At 34.5% G+C, this 19970-nt stretch overlaps 1 protein-coding gene across 1 annotated transcript in view; it reads left to right on the top strand.

The window, feature by feature from the left end:
- Positions 1-19970, top strand: part of polr3a (polymerase (RNA) III (DNA directed) polypeptide A) — a 34967-nt gene continuing 14997 nt past the window's right edge. The window contains exons 1-22 of the mRNA XM_058793334.1: positions 1-153; positions 862-1131; positions 1310-1445; positions 1541-1678; positions 2389-2560; positions 2658-2812; positions 2926-3165; positions 5028-5190; positions 5344-5480; positions 6341-6444; positions 6817-6958; positions 9600-9740; positions 9820-9889; positions 10004-10131; positions 11505-11643; positions 12398-12562; positions 14081-14253; positions 14450-14561; positions 15538-15656; positions 16166-16303; positions 16596-16766; positions 18058-18171. Of these exons, the coding sequence (XP_058649317.1) occupies positions 1088-1131; positions 1310-1445; positions 1541-1678; positions 2389-2560; positions 2658-2812; positions 2926-3165; positions 5028-5190; positions 5344-5480; positions 6341-6444; positions 6817-6958; positions 9600-9740; positions 9820-9889; positions 10004-10131; positions 11505-11643; positions 12398-12562; positions 14081-14253; positions 14450-14561; positions 15538-15656; positions 16166-16303; positions 16596-16766; positions 18058-18171 (2901 nt within the window). The 5' untranslated portion in view covers positions 1-153; positions 862-1087. The remainder of the gene's footprint in view (positions 154-861; positions 1132-1309; positions 1446-1540; positions 1679-2388; positions 2561-2657; positions 2813-2925; positions 3166-5027; positions 5191-5343; positions 5481-6340; positions 6445-6816; positions 6959-9599; positions 9741-9819; positions 9890-10003; positions 10132-11504; positions 11644-12397; positions 12563-14080; positions 14254-14449; positions 14562-15537; positions 15657-16165; positions 16304-16595; positions 16767-18057; positions 18172-19970) is intronic.

Below are 19970 nucleotides of genomic sequence, written 5' to 3'. Positions count from 1 at the left end.
AACCTACATTACAAAACATTAGAGTTTTATATTTGTGATCCACTTCATACTATATTCAGCTATGTTTTCAGTTCTCCCTGATTGGAGGCATTTCCCATGATCCCTTGGGCTTCTATACTCTTTGGTTCAGTGATAAAATGAGCCAGACAGCAGGTAAGTGAGTGATGTCTGTATATATGTTAGAAATGACAGGAAAATCAATTAAATAAATGTTTGCTTATAGATAAGTAAACTTAACCTACACAGAAATGTGCACATTATTAGAGGGACATATAAACATATATGAGCATTTTCAACAAGTGAGGACGTTTGACGTCTTGAAGGTTTAAAATGAAAGCACTTGTTAATTTAGCATCAGATTTGCAGGAGTTCAATAGTGTCAAACAGAGCTCGAATATGCAAATCAGACACTTGAATAAATGAATCATATTGCTAATTAACATCTGCTTGGCTTTCCTGTGTTCATAAGTCTCATTGAACGTAATTATTGATGGTTTTTCAGTCATAATCAGTATGGAATAACTTGAAATGATTGATATCAGGAGAACTGGCACCGCTCGATCTTATTTATTTTACATTAGAAGGTTTTTTAAATTATTTATTTGATTAATATTGATGTGTGTATTTAAAAATATTTTTATATTGATTTTGTATATTTTAACTTTTTTTTTTTACCCTTGTCTGTCACTGTATAAATAAGAAAACGGTGACATCTGCTGGTTCTTTCTAAAAATAACCTCCTTTTACTGCGGACACTGATTGTAATACCATTAGAAATACATACAACTAAACTCCAAAATGTATATAATTCACATTCATTTACATGTAAAGTTAATGTTGTTGTTTTTTGCTTAAATCCAGAAATAACCGAGCGCCTCCCCGTCGGCAGGTGGCGCTGAGCGCGGATGAGGCGTCGTGACGCGCTCGGTTTTCATGAGAGACGCATGGACGCTCACTGACGTCAAAGCGGAGCTGCATGTGGCAGAAGGATCAGACCTTCATTAAACTCTCTAGTTTACGCATATATCACTCTATTAATATTTATTTCACTGTATTTCCACGCTGACTGCGTGAACGCGCCGCAGTCATGGTGAAGGAGCAGTTTAGAGAGACGGATGTGGCCAAAAAGATGTAAGTTGGAGACTTGCATGCAGGATAAACATGTTTCATCAGAACTTGACACACAAATATGCTAGCCTATCTATCAAACTAGCTGTCTGTCTATCTGTTTAGCTGACTATGCATGCATATGTAAATGTGTTCATGCATGTAAAAGCTGTATTGATGTCTGTTTATCTTGTTTTATTAGAAGTCACATCTGTTTTGGCATGAAGTCAGCAGAGCAGATGAGACAACAGGCTCATATTCAGGTGGTCAGCAAGAACCTTTACAGCCAAGACACCAGCCACACACCGCTGCAGTATGGAGTCCTGGACCACCGCATGGTGACTAAGCAAATAGGAATACTACATTCATAATAAAGCAGAAAAATGACTTGTTAAATGATTAAAAGAGGCTTAATCATCTTTCTGGTGTTTAGGGTACCAGCGAGAAGGACAGACCATGTGAAACCTGCGGGAAGAACCTGGCCGACTGTCTCGGTCACTACGGGTATCTGGACCTGGAGTTGCCCTGCTTTCATGTCGGATACTTTAAAGCCATTATTGGGATCCTGCAGGCAAGTGCAGAATGTGTCAGAAACAGTGCTTTACATCAGATTTTCTGTCGGGTTCAATATCGCATTTATATTGAAATATGGCCCAGATCTTTGTTTTATATTAATATGCTATATTATTTCTATATTATATATTTATATGTATGCTTTTAGGATTTATATTATGTAATTTGATATTTTATTTGATTGACATAAAGTAATATAAACATAATGTGAGAATATAAGATTCTTTAATAACCAAAATGTAATAATAATATAAAATGCAATATGAATCATAATGTAAAATTAATATTTATATATAAATGTTATTTTTAATATATTTGATTTGTATTGTTTATATTGTATTTTATTTGATTAAATATATATTATATTTTATATTAAATGCCACAAAACCTAGAATAATAATAGTAATACAATGTAAATCATAAGAATATAAATATTTTTAAATCAAATTATTACATATTTTATCACTTAAACTGTATTATGTTATTGTATATTATAGATTTATAAAATCTAGTACTATATAAATTATAAAAATACAATTTATATTTTTCTGAGATTGTTGTTGCATGTTTCTGTCATGATATATGTTGTATTCTTATAATACCGTATTATTGTAATACCATACACATTCTTGTAAATAGAATATAATGATTTGTATTATATTATTAGTTGTGTTCTTTAAATATAGTTGTGTTATTTCTTTCATTCAGATGATCTGTAAGACGTGTTCTCACATCCTTCTCACCAAAGAGGAAAAACTTCAGTTTCTGGATTACTTGCGTAGACCTGGACTGGCGTACCTGCAGAAGCGTGGCCTCAAGAAGAAGATCTCTGACAAATGCAGGAAGAAGACCACGTGTGTGCATTGCAGCGCATTTAATGGTAAAACAACGGATGGATGAATACCGCATTGATTATTTATTATAATGTGATTAAAGTTGCAGTAGCTTGAATTAGTAAGTGCCTAATGTCTCTTTAGGCCCTGTAAAGAAATGTGGCTTGCTGAAGATCATTCATGAGAAGTACAAGACCACAAAGAAGGTCATCGATCCCATGGTGTCTGATTTCCTCCAGTCGTTTGATATTGCCATCGAGCACAATAAAGAAGTGGAGCCACTACTGACCAGAGCACAGGTTAATATCCACCAATGAGAGCACTGCTGGTGAAATAGTGGTTTCTATAAAATCACTCACCCTTATCTGATATATCTTAAGGTTTGTGTATTTCCTCTTCTCTTGTCATTCAGGAAAATCTCAATCCTCTGGTCTCGTTGAACCTTTTCCGGAGGATTCCTAACGAGGACGTTCCTCTTCTGCTGATGAATCCAGAGTCTGGGAAACCCGCTGACCTCATCCTGACACGCCTGTTAGTGCCGCCCCTCTGCATCCGGCCCTCCGTCGTCAGCGACCTCAAATCGGGCACTAATGAGGATGATCTGACCATGAAGTTAACAGAAATCATCTTTCTCAATGATGTCATCAAGAAGGTACGCAGGTCACATGATTAGATTTGTTTGAGATGCCAAACAGCAGTGCAACTAACAATTATTGGATGGATTAATCATGTGCTTTGTCCCTAAATGAGATATTCTCTACTGTAATGTGACATGACTGGCATATGTTTTCTGAGCAGTGTGTTGACGCAATTATTAATCAATAATCAGATTTTCTGTCGATTATTGATTTTATCATTTAGTTGTTTCAGATCTACTGTGCAAAGCTTTATTAAATGATCCAATGTACTTTGTAATTATACAAAAATCTGTCTTTTCCATCCATTTGTAGTTAAATAAAGGCATTGGATAAAAGCACCTGCTAAGTAATTAAATGATTCAGATCAAATGATTAATCAAGATATGTAAGTATTCAACACAGTTAAAAATGTAATTCAATTTACATGATAATTTTTGTCATCTAAAACAAAATTTGTGAATGATATAGCTTTGTTGAGCAAATAAGTCCTCAGAGGCTGTTCGTATGGGAGTCTCTTACTGTTTTGAGTCACAGGATGGCATCAGTGAGTTGCACTATGAAAATAAGAGACTAAGGAAATTTTTGCATTGCCATTATATGTAAATATTTGACGCCCAATGTCTTGTTTGGCCAATCAGGAGGTTATTAACCCTATAAAGCCTGACAGATTAAATAATAGTCAGAAAACCCTACATTTTTTAACAGTTTGTTGAGGTTTTAGACACAATTATTTCTATAGTGACTCAAAATGAGCAAAAATATGCAATTTGGTGCAGATGCTGATAAAAACTGATGTAATTCTAATGCTTGTAATGTAAATTAATGAGCAGTAGAGTAGATACATAAAATGATATAAATATCAGTCATCCCTCTATATCTCCAATAATGTGTCTTAGTAAGATGAGATTGAAATTATCCAAACATATAATGCAATGCAATCCAGTGCTGATTGAGAGATAAACGCTCCTCAGAAGATGTGAGATGAAGATCATTCCTCTGCTGAGGAACAGTGAAAGTAAAGCTTCTGGAAACAAACGCTCCTCGAAAGATCCTGATGATCAGATTTTCAGACGCACTGAGTTTTCTAAAAAAGATGATTGATGGAGAATCAAGTAAAGCTGAGCTGCTTCAGTCTAGGAAATATTACTGCAGTTATTCTGACGTTTACTTGAGAAAAATCAGTCAAGATTTGACGGCAAAAAGACACGTGAAGCACCAGCTGAAGCTGAACATTTGCACAATTACACTAAAAGACCATTTACTGGTTAAAAAACTCTAAACTATCAATCAGACGACAGAAGCAATGTAGTAGATTGTGCGCGACAAGTTTAACAGCAAAGTTTTGATCTTGTTGATCATTTAGAGGCCTTAGAAATTTGCATATTTATATATGTGACCCTGGACCACAAAAGCAGTTTTAAGTCGCTGGGGTATATTTGTAGCAATAGCCAAAAATACATTGTATGGGTCAAAATTATAAATTTTTCTTTTATGCCAAAAATCATTAGGATATTAAGTAAAGATCATGTTCCATGAAGATATTTTGTAAATTTCTTACCATAAATATATCAAAACTTAATTTTTGATTAGTAATATGCATTGCTAAGAACTTCATTTGAACAACTTTAAAGGTGATTTTCTCAATATTTAGATTTTTTTGCACCCTCAGGTTCCAGATTTTCAAATAGTTGCATCTCAGACAAATATTGTCCGAACCTAACAAACCATACATCAATGGAAAGCTTATTTATTCAGAAAAAATTGACACTTAAGACTGGTTTTGTGGTACAGGGTCACATATGATACAGTAGCTTAATAGGTTAAAGCTTGTGAATTGTAAATAAGTTGTGGCGTAATTGTCTGTGTTCACCCACAGCACCGTATGTCAGGAGCAAAAACGCAGATGATCATGGAGGACTGGGACTTCCTGCAACTCCAGTGCGCTCTCTATATCAACAGCGAGCTGTCGGGCATCCCGCTCAATATGGCACCCAAGAAATGGACCCGCGGCTTTGTGCAAAGACTCAAGGGAAAACAGGGTACGACCTGCTGAGAGCTCAAGGGCTGTGCTGAACTGCCAGCCTTTCCCACGAGTCTCTGCAGAAATGGCAGTGTTATATTGGGCTGTTTTGACATTAGATGCCTCCAGGATCGATTTGCCACATCAGCTTGCCTTGTTTTGCTATTTTCAGGGCGGTTTCGTGGTAACCTGTCTGGAAAGAGAGTGGATTTCTCAGGCAGAACTGTCATCTCTCCCGATCCGAACCTGAGGATCGATGAGGTCGCTGTACCGGTGCACGTCGCCAAAATCCTCACCTACCCGGAGAAGGTCAGAGCAGCGTTACTGCTGAAACGTGCGGTGGATCTGCACAACTACTTATTTTTACTAGTCAAACAGCTGGCAAAATAATGTTTACTTTATGTGAGGCCCTATAAAATCTGTTCTATTTTTTTCCCAAATTCAGTTTTTCCTGAATTTGGGTAAATAAATTAGAATAAACAAAATGCACGTCTAGTTAATTGAGCTCATGAATCATATAGTTTAACACTACTTATTAAAAGTTTAACCAAAATAAAATTTTCAAGTAAATCTGTTTTATTTTTTTCCCACAGTTCTGTTTTCCTTTTGCATTTTTCAACATTTTTAATAATTAATGGTTTAATTAATTGGTTTAAATTAAAAAAGTGTAGGCCTATGTTAAAACTGTATTTATTTGTTTAATTTATTATTTATTTATTTTAGTTTTATTTTTCAGAAATTATATTGTCATCTGTTTTAATTTTTCTGGATTTTAAATAATTAATGGCTTAAATTGTAATTATTTAAAAAATAATTAATATTTTAAATAATTAATTTAAACGATCAATTTAATTTATTTTAATTTTAATTGTTTATTTATTTACACACATACAGCCAATAATAAGCCACCATGAAATGTTTTATTTTTCAGAAGTTCTGTTGTCGTTTGTTTTCATTTTTCTGTATATCCTGAATATAAATTTATCAAAATTGGTGGTAATCAAATGAAGGCATAAAACACTAACCTTTTAAATAATCCTTTAAAATGTAATCAAATGGAAATTTAACAGTTCCTTTCTTTTTTTTTTTTTTTAGAGGTTTACTATTAAAATTAAAACATGGTATAAAAATTTGCTGTAATGAAGCTGGTGTTGTATGTTTTCTCTCAGGTGAATAAAGCCAACATTGAACTGATGAGGAAGCTGGTGCGTAACGGTCCTGATGTTCACCCAGGAGCAAATTTTATACAGCAGCGACACATGCAGATGAAGAGGTCAAATACACACTTCTCTATCTTCCCTTTTTACTCTATTCAAAAATCAACCAAAAATGAAGATTCTGTCATCATTTACTCTCCCTCATGTCATTGCAAACCAGTTTGACTTTATTTTTCTTATGTGGAACACAAAAGCAGATGTTTAGCTGAATGCTAATGTTGCTCTTTTCCAAACAACGACAGCTGAGGGTTGTCCAATTTTAAAATAGATCACAAATTGAACTAGTGATGCACTTCAGTGCAGCTTCAAGATATAGGATTATAGCACAAAAATGCTTGATGGTATAAATCATTGTTCATACATTCTTTAAAACGTCTTTTCTGTTCGCCATTTGTTAATCACGTGAATGTCTTGGCTGTGTGTTTCAGGTTTTTGAAGTACGGTAATCGGGAGAAGATGGCTCAGGAGCTGAAGTACGGTGACGTGGTTGAGAGACACATGATTGACGGCGATATCGTCCTCTTCAACCGGCAGCCGTCTCTGCACAAACTCAGCATCATGGCTCATATTGTGAGTTATTTCTCATTTGCTCCAAAAAAAAAAAAGGGAAATTATATGGAATTACAGTAAATCAAATTGTCTTGATGAAATAAAGAAAGTGCCTTGCAATATTGATTAATTGATTTAAATCAGCCTTTATTTTGATGAACCGATATTGATTCTTAAATCCAGAAATTGATCTTTGGATGGACAGGAAGTCATTATTAAACAGTTTATGAAAAGTGTCACCTAACATCACATTTATCTCAAGAAAGACATTCAGTGTTCATAAACTGGATGGTCAACTACAAAAAAGCAACTCTAGAGGGGAACATTTTGATAAATGTATTAACTATATAGCATATTCATACTTTGCCGGTTGGTGATGTCTTCATTATTTAATGTATGTTTTTATTACAGCCACAGCCAGTGTTTAAATGTTTACATTTCAACAAATTGGAGTAGAAACCAGGGTTATTATATAAAAAAAATGTTGTTACTTCAATTTTAATAAATGTTAACTGAAGTAAAATATTACAAAAACTAACTAAAAACAAAACATTTACAAGGAAGCATTTAGTTAAACTTGCTTTTAAAATGATTAAAAGTAAAACTGAAATACAAATAATAAAAACTATACAGACTTAGAAAAAATGACAACAACAAAATTATTAAAACTTTAAATAAAATTAAAATATAAATGAAATACAGTGAGGAAAATAAGTATTTGAACACCCTGCTATTTTGCAAGTTCCCCCACTTAGAAATCATGGAGGGGTCTGAAATTGTCATCGTAGGTGCATGTCCACTGTGAGAGACATAATCTAAAAAAAATCCAGAAATCACAATGTATGATTTTTAACTATTTATTTGTATGATACAGCTGCAAATAAGTATTTGAACACCTGAGAAAATCAATGTTAATATTTGGTACAGTAGCCTTTGTTTGCAATTACAGAGGTCAAACGTTTCCTGTAGTTTTTCACCAGGTTTGCACACACTGCAGGAGGGATTTTGGCCCACTCCTCCACACAGATCTTCTCTAGATCAGTCAGGTTTCTGGCCTGTCGCTGAGAAACACGGAGTTTGAGCTCCTCCAAAGATTCTCTATTGGGTTTAGGTCTGGAGACTGGCTAGGCCACGCCAGAACCTTGATATGCTTCTTACAGAGCCACTCCTTGGTTATCCTGGCTGTGTGCTTCGGTCATTGTCATGTTGGAAGACCCAGCCTCGACCCATCTTCAATGCTCTAACTGAGGGAAGGAGGTTGTTCCCAAAATCTCCTTAATACAGTGCAGTCGCCTGTCCCATGTGCAGAAAAACACCCCAAAGATGATGCTACCACCCCATGCTTCACAGTAGGGATGGTGTTCTTGGATGGTACTCATCATTCTTCTTCCTCCAAACACGTTTAGTGGAATTATGACCAAAAGTTCTATTTTGGTCTCATCTGACCACATGACTTTCTCCCATGACTCCTCTGGATCATCCAAATGGTCATTGGCAAACTTAAGTCGGCCTGGACATGTGCTGGTTTAAGCAGGGGAACCTTCCGTGCCATGCATGATTTCAAACCATGACGCCTTAGTGTATTACCAACAGTAACCTTGGAAACGGTGGTCCCAGCTCTTTTCAGGTCATTGACCAGCTCCTCCCGTGTAGTTCTGGGCTGATTTCTCACCTTTCTTAGGATCATTGAGACCCCACGAGGTGAGATCTTGCATGGAGCCCCAGTCCGAGGGAGATTGACAGTCATGTTTAGCTTCTTCCATTTTCTAATGATTGCTCCAACAGTGGACCTTGTTTCACCAAGCTGCTTGGCAATTTCCCGTAGCCCTTTCCAGCCTTGTGGAGGTGTACAATTTTGTCTCTAGTGTCTTTGGACAGCTCTTTGGTCTTGGCCATGTTAGTAGTTGGATTCTTACTGATTGTATGGGGTGGACAGGTGTCTTTATGCAGCTAACGACCTCAAACAGGTGCATCTAATTTAGGATAATAAATGGAGTGGAGGTGGACATTTTAAAGGCAGACTAACAGGTCTTTGAGGGTCAGAATTCTAGCTGATAGACAGGTGTTCAAATACTTATTTGCAGCTGTATCATACAAATAAATAGTTAAAAATCATACATTGTGATTTCTGGATTTTTTTTTTTAGATTATGTCTCTCACAGTGGACATGCACCTACGATGACAATTTCAGACCCCTCCATGATTTCTAAGTGGGAGAACTTGCAAAATAGCAGGGTGTTCAAATACTTATTTTCCTCACTGTATATAAATATAAAATACAAATATATTTTTATAATGAAAACAATAATAGTATCTCAATTCTAAAGTAAACAATTATGTAATTAAAAACCTGATATAACAACTGCCTTGTGTGCAATTAAAATGTTGGTGTAGCATTTATTCAATTTTTATTAATTTTTTTTATTTTGGTGGATTATATCTAAAATTCTCTGTATTACAGAATAAATTACAGTAGTAGTTGAGAAATTGTTTTCCTTTATAAAATTTGTCATGTACTGTACCTATATCCAAACAAACTGAAATCGGAATCAAAATGAATCAAGAGCTTGTTGTGAATCACAATTAAAAGGATTCATGGAATTGGTGTGAATACGCAGCCTTTGTGACTCTTTCTGTATAATTCTCCTGTATTCTGTTCCAGGCGCGTGTGAAACCTCATCGGACGTTTCGTTTTAACGAATGTGTTTGCACGCCATACAACGCTGACTTCGACGGAGACGAGATGAACCTTCACCTGCCGCAGACGGAGGAGGCCAAAGCTGAAGCGCTCGTGCTCATGGGGGTGAGTGAGAAACATATCGATCAGAGCATCTGAGCTGCGTCTGATAATGAAATAAACTCTTCCTGTGCTCCTCACATAGACGAAGGCTAATCTGGTCACTCCACGAAACGGTGAGCCGCTGATCGCAGCCATTCAGGACTTCCTGACAGGTGAGTGCTGCGTTTTCCTCCTGAGCCAATCAGATTTCAGCATCTGATATTCTCTGTCTTGCCTGTAGATGGCGCTGTTAGACTGCTGATGTTCAGGTGTGTCTTCTGTAACAGGCGCGTACCTGCTCACGCTCAAAGACACGTTCTTCGACCGAACCAAAACCTGTCAGATCGTCGCCTCCATTCTGGTGGGAAAAGACGAGAAAATCAAGATCTCGCTCCCGCCTCCTGCTATTCTGAAGGTGATGAACCTCTCTCGCTCTCTCTCTCTCTTTCTGTCCATCATAAAGGATGAATTGATGCTCTATGGGGTGAAAATGACAAAATTGCACCTGGGTTTTCCGGTGCTGATTCTCACCTCATAAAGGCTGTCTGGAGTTGTTTTAGACAAAAGAAATGTTCTTTATTGGAGAGACAATTTTCAGTTTAAATTGCTTGTGTCTTTGGTGGTTGTTTGACGCCTTTCTCTCAGAGTTTTTGGTTTGCTCTGAGTAATAACTGCATTAACAGTCTAACCTTTAGTTATTAGATTTGTTTTTTTTTTTACTATTGGAATCGATTTTTGGATTTCCACGTTAGAATACAGGAAGTGACATCATTTGGAGCTTTTCTACAGGATGATGGAAAGACAAGCAATCAAAGTCACTCTTTTTCCAACCTTCTCTAACCTTAAACACATTTTAGTGACTGTATCAAGCTGAACCATTCAAACTTGTTACAAATTGTATTTATTTATTGTTCACTTCATTGTTAATGGGCACTATAAGATGATTAATAACTGCAGACCAACATTAAACATTTCTGTTACTTGCAACTAATAATATCTCTAATTTTTTTATTCGTAGTGATTATTTTTATTATTATTAGAAAAAATAACAAAGCATTTTTTAATTTGTTTCTGCATTTTTATTTATTTATTTAGTAATTTTTATGTAATATAATAAATTTTATATATTATTACAAGAAAATAACCTTTTAATCTTTATTCAGATATCGAAAATACAAAGGTGGCAAAAATGTCAGATCTTTATTTAAAATATCCAATAAAACTTTTTTTTTCATTATTTATGGGCAGTAAAAGTTATCAAGAACTACAAACCAACATTTAGTCTCACTTGTCTCCTCCTTAGTGACATTAAACAAAATTTTCTATTACTTGCAACGAATAAGAAAAATAATGACAATTATCACTAATAATAATAATTATTATTTTTATTAGTAGAAATTATTATTATTAGAAATAATACAAATAAACACATTTTACTTATTTTCATATGTATGATATTTATGTATTGTCTTTAATAATATTAGAATATCAAATATTATTAAATTACTTCAATGTTTAGAGTTAGAAAATAACATTTTAATCTTTTTTCAGACGTCCGAAGTTTTTCTCATCAGGGTTGCAAAAATGTCAAACCATATATGAAATTATTAGACATTTAAAAAGCTTTTGTATTATTTATTTTGACCTTTTAAGGTGGATGAGTACCATTTCCTGAGCTTTTATTTTTTATGAGTTTGTGCACAAGTATTTGAAAGTGTAATGCAGTTGACCTGTGAGTGTGACAGTGATTATTTATTTATTTATTTTGTGTGTGTTGTTTTGTTGTAGCCGATCAGGCTGTGGACGGGGAAGCAGATCTTCAGTCTGATACTCAAGCCCAGTAAAAGCTCTCTGGTGAAGGCCAACCTGCGCACCAAAGGCAAACAGTACTGCGGGAAAGGGGAGGATCTGTGTGCTAATGATTCCTGTGAGTGACCCGACAGCACTGAGCGCTAGATACATCACATATGCTTGCGTTTGTAGGACGCTGTGATTGCTGCAGTGTGGAAAACCTGGACAGAATCATGGAATCCAGTCATGAAAATGGAATTTACTGTAAAACACAGAATGTTATGGAATTTAGCTGTTTTGGCAAAAGCCAAAATAAACGTTTGGGTCAACTTGAAGGACAGATATATATCACTATATTACTTTTAAAAGTAGTAGTAGTGGTACAAATAATGTGAAAAAATTAATATTCAAAATTGTGAATATCACACAATTTATTTTCCATGTTTTAATTTTAACAGTCTGTTGTCCAAAAAAAGAAACATTTTGAATTACCACTGTTTTTATAATAAATTTGTGTTAAATCATTAATCCAGAAAAATGAAAATAGGCATCACAGAATAAATAAATAAAGATAAATTAAACAGAATTTGGAAAAAAATAAACCTCATTTCATAGTACCCTAAAAAAGTTTTGAAACTTTTAATAAATTGTCGTAAAATTGTATATGTGATCTCAATTAATTACACTTTTTGATCACTAAATATGAATTTACCTTTAAAACGGAATGCAAAAAAATTAAACTGAAAAAAACAGAATGCAGAAAAATTTTAAAGGAAAAAAAAAACCCTGAATTCTGAAAAATGTAAATGAAAAAAACATTTAAGGGAACTTTAATTAAAACTGTTTAGATTTCACAAAATTGTGAAGTTCATGTGTGTGTTTTCGTGCAGTTGTGGTGATCCAGAACAGTGAGCTGATGTGCGGCAGCATGGATAAAGGAACTCTGGGATCCGGATCCAAGAATAACATCTTCTACATCCTGTTGCGAGACTGGGGTCAGCAGGAGGCCGCAGATGCCATGTCACGTCTCGCCCGTCTGGCTCCTGTTTATCTCTGTGAGTGTGTGTGTGTGTGTGTGTGTTAGGGTTGGGTACCGTTCACATTTGAACCGGTACGGTGCCGTTATCGGTACCTGAAATTCGGTACCGGTACCCAACGGTACCTTTTTTCGGTACTTTACTCTCTGTGTAATAACAAAAACATTTATTTCAGTGAAAAAATAAGTCCAAAACTCTCAATTTCAACATTTTGAACAATAGGGCCCTACAATTTCTTCCAGAAATTCTTGTTTTATTTTTTCTGATAATCAAATGAAGGCATGAAACATTTATTTATTTTTAATCAAATGAAAATGAAACCCTTTTATTTTTTGGCAAACAAACAGGTTTACTGTTAATATTAATACATGGTAGAAAAAGTTTTAATAATAATTGTATTTTTTCTACAATTAAGTGGTTAATGTGGTTGTAATAATTATTTGGCAACACTTTATTTTAGGGACTCTTAGCTAGTTGCTTATTAGCATGCATATTACTACAATATTAGCTATTTATTAGTACTAATTAAGCACATATTAATGTCTTATTCTACATGGCCTTATTCTACATCCCTAATCATACCCAATACCTAAACTTAACAACTACCTTACTAACTATTAATAAGCAGCAAATTAGGAATTTATTGAGGGAAAAGTCATAGTTAATAGTGAATTAGTGTTCCCTATTCTAAAGTGTTACCAATTATTTTTTATCACTTAATTGTTTTATTTAAAGAAGTACATTATACTGTACAAAAGTAATACAAGAGTAATATATTTCTGTTACACCGCACTTTTATTTTGACAGGTTGCCGTGAAGTTTCTGTGTATACAGTATGATATGATGCTGGTTTTCTCAAATGAAACGGTAAAATTCTCATGAAGTGACTGTAAGTTCATGTGTTCATGTTGTGAGATGCAGAGGCCGAAAATCACCGCGAGTTCATGTGTGCTTCAGTATTAAACAAAACCGCGTCTCCGCCATTCATACATACCGAGGCTAACGGATTATGCAGGATTCATATTTAAACCGTCTTTTTGCGTTTTAATATTCACATACACTATCGCGATTCGAATTAAGTGACAGACATTCTTTTATTCATCCAAAAATTATGAATTCCGTGGCATTCCGCGCTATAGAGTAAATTCTGTTTATATGAATGGACTCCGCCATCCTGTCCGCGTCATATGACCCTAGAAATGTAAGCACACTTCAGAACATTTCGGTTTGCCCTGTGTGTTGTGTTTTAAAGAGTTGCAGGGGTGACAAGTCACAGGGTCTCTCCCTCTCTCTCTCTCTCTCTCTCTCTCTGTCTCTCTCGTAAGCGGCCAAATGCGTTCTCAGGTACCGAAATTTGGTACCGAATGATTTAATGAGAATCGATACTCGGTAGTACCGACGCAATTCGGTCCGTACCCTTAAAAGTACCGAGTTCGGTACCCAACCCTAGTGTGTGTCCCCGTCTCTGGTCTGATTTGTCTGGTTGTGTTGCTTGGTTAAAGTCGTGATGATGTTTTTGTGACTCCTGTGTTGAAGCGAATCGAGGTTTCTCCATTGGGATCGGAGATGTGACGCCTGGACAGGGACTCTTGAAGGCCAAACAAGAACTACTGGACGCTGGCTATAAGAAATGTGACGAGTATATCGAAGCTCTGAAGACGGGCAGGTTACAGCAGCAGCCGGGCTGCACCGCAGAGGAAACACTGGAGGTGAGAGAGAGGAAATGAGTCAGTCTTTCAATTTAAAAATAAATTAATAAATAAAAAGCAATAAAAAAAAAAAAGTGTAATTTTGTTTTTATAATATGTATTTTATTTTTGTTTTTATAATTTTTTTTATAATAAATTTATTGATTAATTTAATTTAATGTTAATTGCTATTTATTTTAATCTGTGTTCAAACCAGGCGTTGATCCTGAAGGAGCTGTCCGTCATCAGAGATCACGCTGGCAGTGCGTGTTTGAGAGAACTGGACAAAAGCAACAGTCCGCTGATCATGGCTCTGTGTGGATCCAAAGGTACCATCAGAACCTCCATAACGGACCTCAGAGTAGATAACGCATTTCATTTTTATCCCAATGAAAGATTTGATGGACAGACATGGTCCATTTAATGTGCCAAACATTTCTTAAGGCTTTAGTGTTTGTCAGATTTTTTTTTTTTTTTTTTGTCATCTAGTACATTTTTTTTGTTAAACGAAAATATTTATACATTTTATAGTTATTATTTTAAAGTATAAATTATATAAATGTATATATTAAATTGAATAATTTCATTAATTTTAGTATTCAATGGAGATTAAAATTTAATTGTAATTTAAATGTAATTTAAAAGTTCATATTAAAATGTGAATGTCAGAATTTTGATAAATGAAAACATTAAATTATTAATTTATTAGTATTTTTAGTATTTGTTAATTTTTTTGTCAAATTATATATATATATATATATATATATATATATATATATATTGAATAATTTCATTAATTTTAGTATTCAGTGGTGCTAATTAATTAGTAATTTAAAAGTTCATATTAAAATGTAAATAAATATGTAAGAATTTGAATTAATGAAAACATTATTAATTTATTAGTATTTTGTTTAGTATTTGTTATTCTTTCTTTTTTTGTCATTTTAAAATAGTGTATATGTGTGTATATATAAATGTAAGTATTTCTAAATATATAATATAAATAATACAAAATAGTGTCTGTATATAGATATTACTTTATATAATCATGTATTTTTATATTAACATTTATTTATGCATTATATACACTAAATATATATATATTACCAAATATGCAACAAGTGAACTGGCCCTCACTGCCTCATGATCCTTTTGTGTCAGAATAAATACAAAATCTACCCTAACTGAAGCCTATACAGTCTATACTCACTAATCAATCAGAAATTTCAGAATTCATAAAGAAAGTACAGGCTGTGAGTCACAGATGATTAACACATGACTCTAAAATCATCTCTGCGTCTCCAGGTTCATTCATTAACATCTCACAGATGATCGCGTGCGTCGGGCAGCAGGCCATCAGCGGCTCTCGTGTTCCCGATGGCTTTGAGAACCGTTCGCTGCCTCACTTTGAAAAACACTCCAAAGTAAGAACAACCCACTCGAGTCTGCAGCTTTTCTTTTGTTTATCCCTTTATTTCTGTATGCATGACTGATTCTTCAATTACAACAGCTTTTACAGCAATTACAGCAGTCCATTGTCTGCAGTCCATTTTTTTTATTACAAAGCAGTCGTCTAGGTGCACAGGAGAGATTACAGTAGCTCTGCACTTTTTATTGAGTAGATTTAACTGTTTAATTAGTTTTTCCAAATTTTGAAACAATACATTTGCCAGAAATAATACATGCATCATTATTCAGTTGACTGCTAACAATCTTTGCATTAGCAAGTCCAAGGTGTGTGCACGTTTTGTCCATTTTCATTATAAAAATGTAATTAACTCGTGATGAATGTTTTAGCATGCTTTTACAATTCTTTTGGATTTGAGGAAACGCTTCAGAACTTTAAAAGTTATCTGAGGTTAAAGAAGACCTAAACCAGAGGCTGTGTGGAATAAAAGCATCATGTTTGTGTGATTGTTCTTTTATGTTTCAGCTCCCTGCTGCGAAGGGCTTTGTGGCAGACAGCTTTTATTCTGGTCTGACCCCCACCGAGTTCTTCTTCCACACTATGGCTGGTAGGGAAGGTCTGGTCGACACGGCCGTAAAAACAGCAGAGACCGGATACATGCAGGTCCGACAGCAAATACGCCTCTGTTTACCTCCTGTATAATGATGCAATTAGTACAAGTATCAGATTTATGCATGCATGTAAACTTTTTACATTTTAGCTTGTATTAACTCTGTAAAGCCTGACATGTGAAATGATAATAGTCCAAAACAATTGTTTTCGGAAATGAAAGAGCAAAAGAAAGCTTATCAAAGATGATACAGTAGCTTTATAGGGTTGCAAAAGTCTCTCCTATTGAGATTTGCCGTTAGTAACGAATTATGGGTAACTAACGAGTGGTGTTTGTGTGGTTCAGAGGCGTCTGGTGAAGTCTCTGGAGGACTTGTGCTCTCAGTACGATCTGACGGTGCGCAGCTCCACCGGTGACATCATACAGTTCATCTACGGCGGAGACGGACTCGACCCCGCAGCCATGGAGGGAAAAGACGAACCGCTGGAGTTCAAAAGAGTCCTCGACAACATCAGAGTACGTCAGAGATTATGCATACAGAAACTCTGGTTAAATGTTTGGTTAAACCCCGTTAGGTCTGGTACAACGTGTATCATCCAAAACACATACACCAACGTGTTTATTAAATTCATTTTCACACAATATGAACCAGTATTCATGGCTGTATGATGCCTTGTGCATAGAACAGATCAAATCAAAAAAGTGACAATTTTATTTATTTAATTTATTTATTTATTTTTTATAGTTCATCATTTAAAAAAGTTTTTTCTGTTTTAATAGTTTAATTAAATATAATAGCGTTTTATTTTAATAATAAAAATCATGCCTGTTAAATTTAATTCATAAAACTTTAACAATTCATAGTATGCTGCTTTATGAGGAACAGATCAAATTTAAGTGACAATTTTATTTTTTTAATGGTTCAGCTGTTCCTCATGAAATATAGTAGATAGATTATTTAAAAAAAAATACTTTTTTAAATATAATAATAAAAAGCATGTCTAACCAATTGAATTAATAACAATTTAACATACGATTGCAATTTTAGCAATAATGAAATCCATTTTATTTTTCACAAATTGTTTATTTTTTAAATATTTTCGGATCCTGTGTTTTATGATCTAATACAAATTTAGCATCAAAATGGTGATAATCAAATTAATTCATAACACTTACAATTTAATCAATTAATAAAATAAAATGAAAGGTTTATTGTATATATTAAAGGTCTCTTTCTCTCGATTTTTAATCAATAAAATGACATGCGCATATATGTGTGTGTGTGTATATATATATATATATATATATATATGTGTGTGTGTGTGTATATGTATATATATTATATTTAATTTTTCATAAATATGTTGTTGTTACATTTTTGCTATACAGTTGTAGGGAAGTTATAGGGCCTAAATTCACTGATCATGGTTTTTGTTCATTGTTTTCTTCAGAGAAACTAAAGTCTGGTTTGTTCTTTTGTCACGCGGTTCTGCTCGTGTGTGAGCAATCACAGGATGCTGGCATCTGCTAAAATGTGAACTGACATTTGTGAAATGAGAGACTAGCTGCCCATCAGTTACAATCACCGCTGCCTTATTTTGTCTCCATTCACATTCTGAAACTTGATTACCACTTTCTGTGGAGTCCTAATTGACTGAAATGGTGCTGGAGGACGCTGGGATTCAGAAACACTCTCTGTGGGACTGCTGAAGAGCACTTTGTGTGTTATTTTCTCTCTCGCTCCTCTGAATCTGAGAGTTAAAGAGTGTTTTCTCTTCTTTAACGCTGATATTGTGTGTTTTCTCAGGCGGTTTACGGCTGTCCAGGTGAGCCTGCGCTGAGCAGAAACGAGCTGATCTTAACCTCGGACTCCATCATGAAGAGAAAAGACTTCCTGTGCTGTAAAGACATGTTTCTGGAGGTGAGACGATGCTCGTTTGTCTTCAGAGATTCATCTCTCGTTCCAAACCCAGCTTGTTTCTTCAGTGGAACACAAAAAGTAGACGGTTAGCTGCTCTTTTCCATACAGTGAAATCCGATGAGGGTCTGTCATATGATGCTACGTGCGAGGAACAGGCTGAAATTGTCTTTAGATTGGTATTTCTCAACCAGGAGGCTGCAAGGTGGTTTAAAATGATTAAAATAAGACAAAACAAGCTTTAAAATGATTTAAAACTGCTTTTTTAAATATAATTTACCTTTTTTTTTTTTTTTTTTTTTATCCCCTCATCAACAGATTTTTTTGTTTTGTTTTGTTTTCCACGTCCTTGGAAAACCTAGATGGAATGTAAAAAGTTTGATGTCTAGTTTTGGAAAAGTCATGGACAATTTTTGAGGAATATAATCTTTTCTAGTTATGTCGCTAAAAAGTTTATATTTATTATTATGTTGCTAAAAATACTTATTTATTAAGCGCTAAAATATGTTTTTGGATAGAAAGTGCTGAGAAATTGTAATTTGTGAGGAGTTAATAATAATAATAATAATAGTAATAATAATCCTCAAAATCTTAAAAGAGTGATTTCTAGATCTGGAAAAGTCAAACTCTAAAATATTTTATTATGTAGAAAGTGCTGAGAAATTCTAATTTGAGAGTAAAAATAATAATTATCCCATAAAAATGGCTTTTTATGATGTTATAATTACTTATATAAGTGTTATTTTAAAATATAATTTTTGAAAATATTGGCTCTCTTGTAGGGTGTGAAAGTGATTCAATTCACGATTCCTAGGTTTTGTCAATTAGGATGCAAATTCAGAACGATTAAATCTGATTCACAATAAGATTTGATTTGATTTTGATGAATGAATCTGTATTTTTTAAGTGCATTCATAGGATTATGTAAATGCTGCATCTCCTAAAATGTTTTGGGTAAGAAAAAGATAATCTGCTTAAAATTGTCTTGAAGTCAAAAAGATTGAGGTCCACTGCTTAAGAAGACTTGATAGACTTATGGACTGCTGTTATGATGCTTTTAGCCGTTTTTGGAGGCACTTTCACTTTCATTGTATGGAAAAGAGCCGCATGAACATTCTGCCTAACAACTTTTGTTTCACAGAAGAAATGAGACAAATGAGGGTGAGAATAAGATGACAGAGCGCCGCTCATTTTAAAGTGAATTACTCCTTTAAATCAAAATAATTAAAATATTTCTCCAAATTAACATGGCTAGTTTGATCCACCGCTGTGATTTTACCCACATCTCAAATGTGTGATTCAACCACCAAACTCCACAGCTGTAGGAAATTGAACAATTTATCAAACAACAGAAAAATGATGAATGACAATCTGACAGGAAGTTTACTCGAGGCCAGAACATACAAAGAAAACACATTTCCTTTTTCATTTCATTCAGTCCTCTTAAAGCCCCTAAAGCTCCTTAACTCTTTGAATGCTCAGTTTATCAAAGCGCTTTAGGATGAGTGCATGTCTTTCCAAGCAGCGAAACGCACTCATCTCTCAAAGAAACACGAGTGCTTTTACTTTGTTCACAAGAACATTTAAACAACACGTGGTACAAGAGGACACATCTCTCAAATAAAGCTCATTGCAAATGAGTTAAACTTCCACCATCCATGGCCATGTCGCATTTAAAACGTTTTACTGTGGGTTAATTTTTTTTTTGATGTGGTCAGTGTCTGTGTCTTTCGTTTGAAGGAGTTGACAGACACTGGCAGTGACAAATACTTACAGGTACAGTACAGCACGCATGACGTGTG

Source organism: Onychostoma macrolepis, chromosome 12 (assembly GCF_012432095.1).
Source record: "Onychostoma macrolepis isolate SWU-2019 chromosome 12, ASM1243209v1, whole genome shotgun sequence".
NCBI classification, from domain to species: domain Eukaryota; kingdom Metazoa; phylum Chordata; class Actinopteri; order Cypriniformes; family Cyprinidae; genus Onychostoma; species Onychostoma macrolepis.
The sequence above is the reverse complement of the archived record's forward strand: the minus strand, read 5'-3'. Positions and strand labels throughout refer to the sequence as shown.